Raw genomic sequence first — 11,747 nt, 5'->3', positions numbered from 1 at the left:
TGAGATACTTTGAACTCCAGGAAGGCTTATTTATACACTAAAAATTCTATCTTTACGACGGGACCACGTAGAATTTCTCTATCTTTGCTGTGTAACACCACTATACTACTACTAGTGGGTTTTGTACCAGAAATTATTTAGTAATGTTTGGGAACCGTCTTTGTCTTAATATAGTGGCTTCTCTAGTGGGGTTATATTTAATTTGTTATGGATCCTAAAAGTGATGTTGTCATACATTACGTTCTTAAAGAAAAATAATTGAATTGATGAGTGATTTCATTCCAATATAGTTCTCATTAATTTTTTTTTTTTTGAAATGCGCCATATATTCTTAATTATTAAGAAATCAGGCAGGTAAGAAGTACTTGTTAAATAGATATTATCAATAAATTAAGTTTTTCTTTCTTTCATTCTTTCTTGTTATCCCACTATATATAGCGAATATTATTTATTTCTGTCACAAATTATCCTCCCATTTAATTCTAGTAAATTGTACACCCGAGACTGCTTCCTATATATATCAACTAACTATATATAGTTATGAAAAATTAAAGGATATAGATACAAAATCAAGTAACTAATATATAATCATGATGTATATACACATGCTGTCCACTGCTTAACTGTTTATGTATACTATAATATATATACTTCTAGTGCTTGCTGAATATATATTCCACGCTCATTATATATATATATATGTATAAAATACACTTTAATAACGATAAATACAATTTTTTGTTATTTGTCATTATAAAATAACGTTATTTCTCAGTCGTGATTCATGCTAAAATAACATGAGAAGATTACACTAATAACTTTCCTTTACTTATATTTGGAAATATATATATATATATATTTATATATCTGTATTTAATGTCCCGACTGCGACAGAGTTACAGAAAGCCTTGTTAGTTTGTCATTGTTATTATTATAACTTTTACATTAATTGTTGACTGATTTTTTTTAATATTGACATAATGTTTTACAAGTACAACTAGAGCTAATATAATATGATATTGGATAAGGGAGATAATAACCTGTATATATACCTTTCTCACAAACAAACCTTATAATTATGTAAATATTAAATGAAAATGAAGTAAAACTGACAAATATTCTGTTCCACCGTAAAAAAATTAAATATTTTGAGACAAGGGAGTATTGTGTAAATATTCTTTTTTTTAAGAGCGCTTTTATTGACTCTCTATTTTTCTGTCCGAAAGCTTTCTTAATGAATTAATTAATTTTAAATATATATATATTTATAAATTTATACATTTATCATTGTTAGTAATTTAACAATACAACTATATTTATTTACATACATTTTTTTTTATATAAACTAAACAATACTCATAAAATAAATTATACATGTTAATTTTTTTTTATGTATTTTAACTTTTTTTACAAATAATATTAAAATCAAATATATTGTAATTTACTATATTTTTTATGTGGTAAGTTTTTCTGTTATTATTTTAATATTATTTGTTCTTATTTTGTGTTTGAAAAGAAAAATTAAATTATGTTATTGATTTATTTTTAAAATATGAAAATGTATCAATTTTTTTTTTGTAATTTAATAAAATATGAGTATTGAAGGATATTTTTTTTTATATTAAATTTCTTTATAAGAGGGTAATTTTGTACCAAATAAAAACGAGGAAAGGATATGAAAAGAATTTTTTTAATTTTAAGTGGGGTGTAATTAGAAGGGGATGGGGAGAGAAAAAGAGTATGCCAATATTCAATCAATTACCATGATCATGAGCGTTAAAAAAAATGCAATTTAACAAACCATATGACACACAATATGTGAAAAAGAATAATATTAAGAGATTTTTATATAACACACCGATCTTATGGTTAAATTACAAATTTACGGTTGAGCAGAGTTTTTCCTATTTTTATGGTGTCAATTTTTTTCTTCAGTTATATGGATGACCATCACGTCAGCCGAGTACTTAAGGCCTGGAGTAATCGTACGAAGACTGTCAAAAAATGGTGTAAGTCTATCTCTCACAAGCTCCCTCAATCAAGACGTGGAGTCGTTGCTAGAGAGTCTCCTGGTTGAACGTCGCCATTAGAGGAGGTTGAGGTTGGCCAGTTGAAGAAGTTGTTTCAGAGGTTATGGAGTGAGGATGATGGGATAGTTATTTTGAAGGGTTTGATGGACTATAATTTATATTTTTGTAATATATTTATACTAGTCAAGGGACATGTGTCGAAGGCACGTGCCACCCGTTATATACAATATTTGTGATTTTAGTTTAAAAAGCTTTGATCAAAATCAGTTTCAAGAGTCTATTTTTGAACCATTTCAGAAAGCAAATGGTCCAAAAAGTCATTTATTAAAACACAATATCCAAACAGGTAATACTACAATAAATAATGATTTTAAATGCGACTTTATCAGGGGAGACTATGTGTCGCCTCTAATATTCAAGAAATCAGGGGCGACACATTAGTTGTCGCCCCTAATATTCTAATAGTCGCCCCTGATAATGATATACTTTGACTAAAACTGAGTAGGAAATTTTGGTAGTGTGTTGTCGCCCCTAATATTATGATACGTCGCCCTTGATACATTTTGTCAGTACCACATAAATCTATTGTAGCTGCAGACCCTGGTTTTCTATCTCTCCTCTTTGCCTCAAACTCGATCTCTCCGTCGCCACCTCAATCTCAGCTAGCCGATTGTAGCCGCATCGTCACCATCGCCGACCGAAGAGCACAGGCCGAAGAGCATAGAGGATCGATTCCCTGTAAGTTTTCTTTGAACTCCCATGAACACTTCCCTGTAAAGAGGATAAAGGATTTCATTATATATATATACACTACAGGAAAAAGGGGTATTAGCGACGACTTTTTTCGTCGCTAGAAGGGGATTTGTCGTCGCCGGAGGCTCTAGCGACGACATGGTCGTCGCTATTTGTAGTCGCTAAAACCCGGTCGCTAATTGCTTTTTATTAGCGATGATTCCAGAATTGTCGTCGCTAGAGCCTCTAGCGACGACCAATGTTGTCGCTAGAACCAGTTAAAATTCGTCGCTGGATGGCTTCTTGTTTCCGTATTTGCGTTTTCTCTAGCGACAACTCTTCCCAAAGTCGTCGCTAGAGCCCTCAGATGTCGTCGCTAGAGATTTTACATTTTTTTTTCATTTGCTTTTTTTCTATAATTATTATATATTTTATTTGATTTTTTTTATTGAAACATAAATAAATCTAATGAAATTTAATAATCATAAAATTTTATAAATATAATGTTCCAATAAAACAAAGTAAGTCTAAAATAAAGTAGAATGTGATATATAATATTTTCCTAAAGTCAAATTACATAAAGTATAAAGTCATAAATAATGTTCTCCAGCATCCTATTGAGTAGGAGGTGTCGGATCCTGACCATCACCTGGCTGAGAAGATCCAGAACCTGAGGCTCCACCAAGTCTAGCCATGTACTCCTCAACGATTCAGAGACGTTGGACCACATCCCGCATCTCTTGTGCAGTAGGGGGCGGTGACGGTGGTTGAAGTGTGTCAGTCACTTCACGTTCCGCGCTCGAGCGAATCCTACAACCAAGTCTTGTCTGATGGCCCCGACGGCGTCCAAAGACTGTCTCAACAAGGGCAATGTCGTCCACCTCAGTTGTGGCAGTACTCGCAGTGGAGGTGGTCGTAGAAGATTGTGTCTGCTGAGTTTGACGTACCTCCAGCAACTTTTCCTGTATTATTGAATTTTTAATACAACTATTGCAAATTTACAAAGTAAGAAAAATATAAAATATATACAATTACTTACATAGTTATCACGCGCTACTTGACTGACCCAACCTCTCCCTTCTTTATATTTAGTATCCATCCAAATTTCTAGAACGCCTGAGAGATGGCCAGATTGCATATTGTGCTAATATACAAAAATTATTTAGAAATTTAATAAAAATATATGAATTTTTTTAAAAATTTAATAAGAAAAAATACCTTCTTATAACGAAGAGATGGCGTAGACTGCGATCCTTGGAAGCTATTTTGTTTTTGTTTTGCTCGATTCGCAGCATTAATCTCAGACCGCCTCTACAAAATGACATTGTGTTAATTATATATATGTTATATTAACAAAACTAAATTAAAAAGAAATTTTACCTTCACTTCATGTCGATCAAAATAATCAAGCGCCTTCTTCCATTTTTCTTCTACCAAACCATCAGGAGCATGTCTCCGACCATGCTTCTTTATGTGAGTAGATAGATCATTCTTTCATTCTGAGTAACGATCAGCGCAAGATCGTTGAATGCCGAGAAGAATGCCACTTTGGTGTTCTACCCCATACCGAGTGAGACCAATATCGAATAAATCATCCTAAATTAAAATAAATTAAGTTGATTAGTCAAATTTAACATTAAATTCAACAAAATACAAAAGATAAGAAATAAATTACCTGTAGACGAGGAAATATTCGATCCCTTACTTCCTTTGGTACTTTATCCCATCGATCATAGTCGGGATCAACATATTGTCGAATGAGAAGGCCGATCTCCCGAGACAAATGGTGAGAATATTCACCAATTTCCTTGTACGTCTTTCCTCGTACATCCCACTCAAGGGGTAATGGTCTACCTAAGGGAGCCCTAGCCTCTCGGGTTGATATCCCTTTGTTGATGCCACGCCTTTTTATTGCAGGCACTATTATTTTACAATTGCATAATATTAAATTATACATCTATAGTTATAAGGTTAATTTATGAATAAAAACAATAGATAGTGCATGAATTAACTCTCTCACAGTTAGCCTCTATATGTGTTGGATCTCGAGGAGGATCTGCCCCGCCATCACCTCCGTGATGTCGCATTACCGCAGAAGACATATCTAATAAATTTAAATATAATGATATATATATATATATATGTGTGTGCATATAATAAAATGTTGACAAATAAAGATAAACATAAATAATATGGTTATCCATAAATAATAAGTGCAAACAATCTTTGAATGTAAAAATTACAACTTAATCATCACTATAATATTCATTATCATTATCACTATCATTCTCATTTTCTTCTACATTATCTTCTTCTAAGTCCATCTCTTCCTCTTCCTCTTCATCGACCATTTCCTCTTCCTCTTCCTCTTCATCTTCCTCTTGATCAACAGGAGTATCTACATTGACAATAGATGGCGGTTGATCTCTACGGCAAAAATTGATTTCTGGCAACGGACCAAGATCGACAAACAATTGGAAATCAGATGATATTGTGTCATGCATAACATCTATTTCAATGGGATCCAACTGTTCATCAGCTGCTGGGGTGTCCCACACATTTCTATGATGAACTTCTTCAACAATTTTCCAATCCCGGTCATTTTTCAAATCATCAAGATAAAAAATTTGTTTTGCTTGAGTTGCCAAGATAAACTTGTCATCTTTGTACCACTCGAACTTAGTAAATATACTAGTTATATTATTTTCATGCTTCATCCTACTCTTGGTAGGATCTGTATCAAACCATTTACACTTGAATAATACAACAGAACAACCAGCAAGGTATGACATCACTATAACCTCTTCTAATTGCCCGTAGAAATTTTTGTTGTCTACTCCGGGTACTAAGACACCACTATTTTGAGTTTTCAAATTTTTATCTCTATCATAGCACAAAAATCGAACTCCATTGACAATACACCCAGTGTATGAAGAAACAAGATTAGAGGAGCCGCTTGCTAAGGAGAATAACTCTTCAGAAGCTTCTGCAGATCCCGCTTGTCGAAGATTGTAAAGCTTATTGTAAAACCACATGGGGACTCCTTTTTCTGTAATTGATCTAGGTTTTCAGCACCACTAGATAAAAGGATCTGCTTGTGCTCTCTACACCCATAAAATATGAAAGACTTAAAAAATTTGAAAGATAAATGGAAGAGTAGATAAATATATTGTTAGTGTGATCAAAGTACTTATTGAATATATGGGAGAATCTCAATGCAATTGTTGAGAATGTACCACTCAGCAGTTTTTTTAAGTTCATCGTCCAAAGTTGTTAATGTCATCTTACCGATCGGACGACCCTGAGATTGAAACACAGACAACTTCTTTGGTGATGGAATTGCATCAACATTTCTATCTGGACGATTAAACCTTGTTTCCACCCCTTTGAAGTACATAGAATAGAATGTCAATGCTTTATCAACGACATACCCCTCAGGACGAGCTTTATTACGCACATAATGTTTCAATTTTTTCATGTATCTCTCAAAGGGATACATCCACCTCATGTGTACTGGACCTCCATCTATTGCTTCTTGAGGCAAATGTATCATTAGGTGAACCATAACATCAAAAAACGCTAGTGGAAAAATGATTTCTAGTCCGCAAAGAATTTCAACAATTAATGTTTTCACTTTCTCCAAATCAGAAACAATCAGAGTTCTAGCACAAATAATCTTGAAGAAAGTGCACAAGTCAATAATGGTCTTAGCAATAGGTTTTTCTAGGAATGAATGAACACCAATTGGCAAAAGACGTTGCAACATGACATGACAATCGTGGGATTTCAACCCAGTAATCTTATTGTCATTTTCAATCACATTCTTCCTTAGATTAGATGCAAACCCATCTAGAAATTTGACTGATTTCAAAAATCGACAAAACTTATGCCGATTTTCAGGAATAAATGTGTATTTCGCTGCCGGCTTTTCCATTCGACCATTTACCATTCTCAGATGCAATTCTGGCCTTATCTTCATCTTCTCCAAATCTACTCTAGCGCTAATTGTATCTTTGGTCTTATTTTCCAACCCGACTATTGTGCCAACTAAGCTGTCGCATACATTTTTTTCAACATGCATGACGTCTAGGTTGTGTCGCAACTTCATATTGGCCCAATATGGGAGCTCAAAGAAAATGTTTTTTTTACGCCAACCAACTTGCTCTTTTGTGTGTTTCCTTTTTTGTCCACCGTAGCTAACATGCTTACCAGGAAGAGATTCAGGCATAAAATTCATTTGTGTGAAAATAACTTCAGTGCTAAATTCCTCTCGAGGTGGTCTTTTCTCAACTGAACCATATAACTTCTTCTTTTTTCTAATTTGGTGTCCCAATGGTAAAAAATGTCTGTGACCGTAAAATGCAACCTTATTTTGCAAACGGACTGATGGTGTTGATACATTGCAAGTAGGACAAGTAGTGTAACCTTGACCACTCCATCCAGAAAGACTACTCATCGCTGGAAAATCATTTATAGTCCACAATAAAGTTGCTCGAAGCTTAAAAAAACTACCATCAACAACATCCCGAGTCTGAACATCGTTCACCCATAATTCCTTCAACTCATCAACCAATGGCCTTAAGAAAACATCAAAATCTTTTCCAGGTGAATGTGGCCCAGGAATTAATAAAGTCAACATAAAGTTAGTCTCTTTCATGCATAACCACGGTGGCAAATTGTAAGTTGTTAACACAACATGCCACTTGCTATAAGACAAACTCATATTTCCAAAAGGATTGAATCCATCAGTAGCCAATCCAAGGCGCACATTCCTAGGTTCCATTGCAAACGCTGGATTGCTACGGTCAAAATCCTTCCATGCTTTCCCATCTGCAGGATGACGCATGATACCATCTTCTTTAACACGCCCTTCATGATGCCATCTCATATGTTGAGAAATGTGCCTTGACGCGAATTTTCGCATCAACCGAGGAGTCAATGGAAACTAACGCATAACTTTTTGGGGCACTTTCTTCCCCTTGGTATTTTTGTCCACCCAACGATCCTCCCCACAAATTGGACACTTTTGTTTTCCTGCATTTTCCTTCCAAAACAATGCACAATCATGCTTACAAACATGGATTGACTCGTAACCCAAACCCAATTTCCTCATCAACCTCTTCGCCGCATAATGTGACTTTGGTATCTTATTTGGAGATGGGAATGCATCTTCTAACAACTCCAAGATTCCATCAAAAAATTTGTTAGGAATTTTCCCCAACACTTTGAAATGCATCAACTTAGCTACGAAATTCAAAGATGTGTATTTTTCACACCCTGGGAATAACGAAGACTCCATCTCGGCAAATAAGTCATTGTAGTATTGGCTAGTACCTCTGCATTCTGATGCTGGTGGTATCTCATCATAAACCTCATTCTCATCATCTTCACAATTGTTAGGTTGTGCTATATCATTAAGAACATCCATCATCTCGTCCTCGTGACATTGGTGGACCACTCTATTGGTCGGTATTATTTCCTCCTCTCCATGCCAGTACCAATTTGTATAACTTCGTAGAAAACCATTCTCAAAAAGATGACTTTCTAGCACACCAATCGTTTGCAATTCGATATTAAGACACTTGTTACAAGGACACTTCACTAGTCCCCTTGTATCCACAAATTGCTGAACTCTCTCAACAAATGCAAACGCTCCAGCAACATACTCATCAGAAAATTTATTTGAATTATTAATCCAAGTCTTGTCGATCGACATTTTATAGGACACTGCACAGTGTAAGAAATTATTATTTGAATTATTAATTATTACACTGCACAGTGTAAGAAATTATTATTTGAATTATTATTTTTTCAATGAATTGTCAAGTTTTACAAATAAATCATCAATAACTTATTAGATTAAAGTTTATTAATTAATAAATTAAGTGAGTAATTAATAATCAATTTAATTTCAATTTTATATATAATTTAGCAATTACTTTTATTTGATTTAATTATTTGTTTTATTATACTTATTTTATTAATTATTACTTTTATTGGTTATTAAATTTAGTAAAAAATTTATAAGTTTATGCATATTGACCATTTATAAAAGATTTATGAAAGAGAAAACCACAAAATGAATAACATAAATCTTATGGTTATTATTTATTGTATAATTTTATTGATTCACTCATTACTACTTTTTTCTTTCTATTTTTTTTAATGAACGCAAATTGTTTGCTCAGAGTGGATGTATGGTACATATATACATAAATTTTCCTAAAAGACACACATGTACCATACATCTTAATTAGAAAAATATCAGAGTGGATGTATGGCACGTATAGCACAAATCCATAAGCAGCAAGTCTTTACTTGATATATTCTTATAATCTTTGCTCTCGTAAATTGTTAAATCCACTTTATGAACAGAAAACACCATGTAGGTATGACTACAATATTCTGAGACTCTCTCACTATCTATGTCCATCAATATATAATCAAACACCTATAAATAATTAATCTCGAGTCTTATAAAATAACAAATATAAAATGAGATGCAATAGTTTATGGTAACAAATTTTCTTCATGTCTATGGAAAACAAATATCTATACAAGGAGAAAAAATGCAACAGATTTGTCATCAACCAACAAGAACTTTAGTCAATATAAGAACCATTCAAATTACACTTGGTAGAATTAGGAAACAGAAAATGCACAAACATCAAGTTAAAAACATAATAGATTATAAAAAAGAAAAGGGTTAAGAAAGCAAACCTGAGGAGTCCAACAAAAAGATGAAACACTGCAAAGAGAACCCAAACAATATATGCTTAAGTTACTTAAGAAGAAAATTTATACCCAGACAAGATAGAGAAGATGGGTCTGGAAAGTAAAGAAAATATACCTAAAACAATATATATATACATATACTTGTGAATGCCGAGAGGAAGATCGGAGAGCTTGGGGACACCGTCTACGATGGAGCGGCCCAAGATCGGAGCTGTCGGCAAGAATCATAAGCCAATATATACATAGACACACATAAGAACATATCCTATTGAAAAGAACAGAACAACAGAACAGAACAAAAACTCACCACTCCATACAACAGAAAAGAACAGAACAGAACAACAGAAAGAGGCCGTGAGAAAAAAAAAACAAAATTAAACCAAAACTCACCACTCCAAACATATGCATATATGTATATATATATATATATAATAGAGAGAGGCCTAAGAGTGCCGTGGGTCACAAAAGAAAAAAAACATTTACAAATAAATTAACTAAATATATATATATATACCTTAATATATATATGTGCATACGGATATGGCAAAGTAAATCAGAAAAAAAAATTAAAAACAAAAAGTGAGGGAGGGAGGATATACCTTGCACCAACTGAGGGAGGGAGAAATTGGGTCTCCGTTTGGGGGTTTCGGTTTGGGTTTGAAAGCAAAGGGAGAGAGACAAAAATGGTCTGAAAGTAAAGGGAGGGAAATATGGCTGAGCTGATGAATTGGGTCTCTCTTTTGGGGTTTGGGGGTTTCGGTTTGAGTCTGAAAGTAAAGGGAGAGAGAGAGAGACAAAGGCTGAGCTGAAGAATGGGTCTCTGTTTTGGGGTTTCAGGGTTTCAGTTTGGGTCTGAAAGTAAAGGGAGAGGGAGAGAGACAAAGGCTGAGCTGAAGAATGGGTCTCTGTTTTGGGGGTTTCGGTTTGGGTCTGAAAGTAAAGGGAGAGAGAGAGACAAAGGCTGAGCTGAAGAATGGGTCTCTGTTTTGGGGTTTGGGGGTTTCGGTTTGGGTCTGAAAATAAAGGGAGAGAGAGAGACAAAAGTTAAGATAAAGGAGAGAAATAAATTGGGTTCCACGCGAACAGGTGCCGCGTATATGAAATAACCTCTAGCGACGATTTTTTTTCATGTCGTCGCTAGAGGTGTAGTCGCTACATACTGTTATTCTTGTAGTGATATATATATATGTGAGACTATATATAAATAACTGCTTTGTAAACGTTTTCTTAGGGACAATGCTTTCTAAAAGCGAAATGCACAGTAATTTTTTTATCAGTATTCTGGTTAATCACTAAATTTTATATACTCATTTAAAAGGGGGTTAGCTATTTTTATTTTTTAGGAATTGTAAATTATATCATTTTGAAATAACAATATAGTATTTCAGCAAAATGCTAACAACTAAAGTTGTTATAAAGTGTAACTTATTCTAATCTTTTTCAAATGATGGGTCTAATTTTTTTTTGTTGGACATAGTTTGAGAAAAAATTAGTCCGTAATTTATAAATTCATAATATTTATGTTGTTAATTATGATTAATTTTTTGTGTTTTCTAATGTAATTTTTTTTAGTATAAATACAATGTTGAATGTTCATAAAATTCGTCTGTGCTAGACCTTTGTGATATATATATATATATTTATACAAAAATTTACATTAACAACAAAAAATGAAAATGGATACCTGAAACTTTTAATGGGTGATTTTGTCTGAACTATGTTCACCGAGCTATTTGTTAAAGCATCTGTTAATGATAATTTTCGCTTCCGAAGCTGCAACGAAAACTCTTGCCAAAATATATATTCATTATAAAAGTGAGTGAATATATTTTTCTTTTGTACATCCACCTCACACAACATCATTGTATGTTTCACAAAATTTCCTTGAAGTTCACAAGAATTACAAAGATATATATTCAGTTTTGGTTATTTGAATATTGCAGTTTACAGTGATTTTGCGTGTGAGACATCTTTTTGCCATTCTTATTGGTGGACTAGAAGAATACTCTTTTGTTGATGCTGTTTTTTGTCAACTTAAATCGTAGAGCAAATAAACAACGTGACTATGAAGCGAATGAATAATGAAGAAATACAAGAGGGTTTTTATGTGGTTCAGGAGTTAACTCTGCCTAGTCCACGAGTCTATGTTATTAAGGCTTAAAGATTTATGGAAATTCCTCAGAGATGAATTACCCAGAATTTATTCTCCACCCAAAAGAAATCCCTCCTCAATGGTATACCTGGGGATCT

The 11,747-nt window shown here is 33.5% G+C and overlaps 1 protein-coding gene across 3 annotated transcripts; it reads right to left on the bottom strand.

The window, feature by feature from the left end:
* Positions 1-3,560: 3,560 nt before the first annotated feature.
* LOC133818587 (uncharacterized) lies at positions 3,561-10,567 on the bottom strand. 3 transcript variants are annotated; one of them, XR_009885958.1, is made up of 9 exons: positions 10,097-10,554; positions 9,613-9,708; positions 9,483-9,510; positions 4,783-4,866; positions 4,438-4,682; positions 4,143-4,358; positions 3,981-4,073; positions 3,802-3,906; positions 3,561-3,724 (listed from the first exon to the last, which is right to left on the bottom strand). XR_009885958.1 is itself a non-coding variant. In XM_062251550.1 (9 exons), the coding sequence occupies exon 4, from the start codon at positions 7,684-7,686 to the stop codon at positions 5,953-5,955; it is 1,734 nt and encodes a 577-aa protein (XP_062107534.1). In that variant the 5' UTR covers positions 7,687-8,489; positions 9,483-9,510; positions 9,613-9,708; positions 10,097-10,567; the 3' UTR covers positions 3,561-3,724; positions 3,802-3,906; positions 3,981-4,073; positions 4,143-4,358; positions 4,438-4,682; positions 4,783-5,952. The 3 variants fall into 3 exon arrangements, 2 of the variants coding, with proteins under 2 accessions (XP_062107534.1, XP_062107535.1); XM_062251550.1 differs by having other exon boundaries at positions 4,783-8,489; positions 10,097-10,567; XM_062251551.1 differs by having other exon boundaries at positions 3,802-3,878; positions 4,783-9,510; positions 10,097-10,567.
* Positions 10,568-11,747: the final 1,180 nt, after the last annotated feature.

Source organism: Humulus lupulus, chromosome 2 (genome assembly GCF_963169125.1).
Source record: "Humulus lupulus chromosome 2, drHumLupu1.1, whole genome shotgun sequence".
In the NCBI taxonomy this organism is placed as follows: domain Eukaryota; kingdom Viridiplantae; phylum Streptophyta; class Magnoliopsida; order Rosales; family Cannabaceae; genus Humulus; species Humulus lupulus.
The sequence above is the reverse complement of the archived record's forward strand: the minus strand, read 5'-3'. Positions and strand labels throughout refer to the sequence as shown.

Bases quoted from the DNA above. Each gene is read 5' to 3' on its own strand.
- LOC133818587 (XM_062251551.1), bottom strand. From the start codon at position 7,686: ATGCGAAAATTCGCGTCAAGGCACATTTCTCAACATATGAGATGGCAT.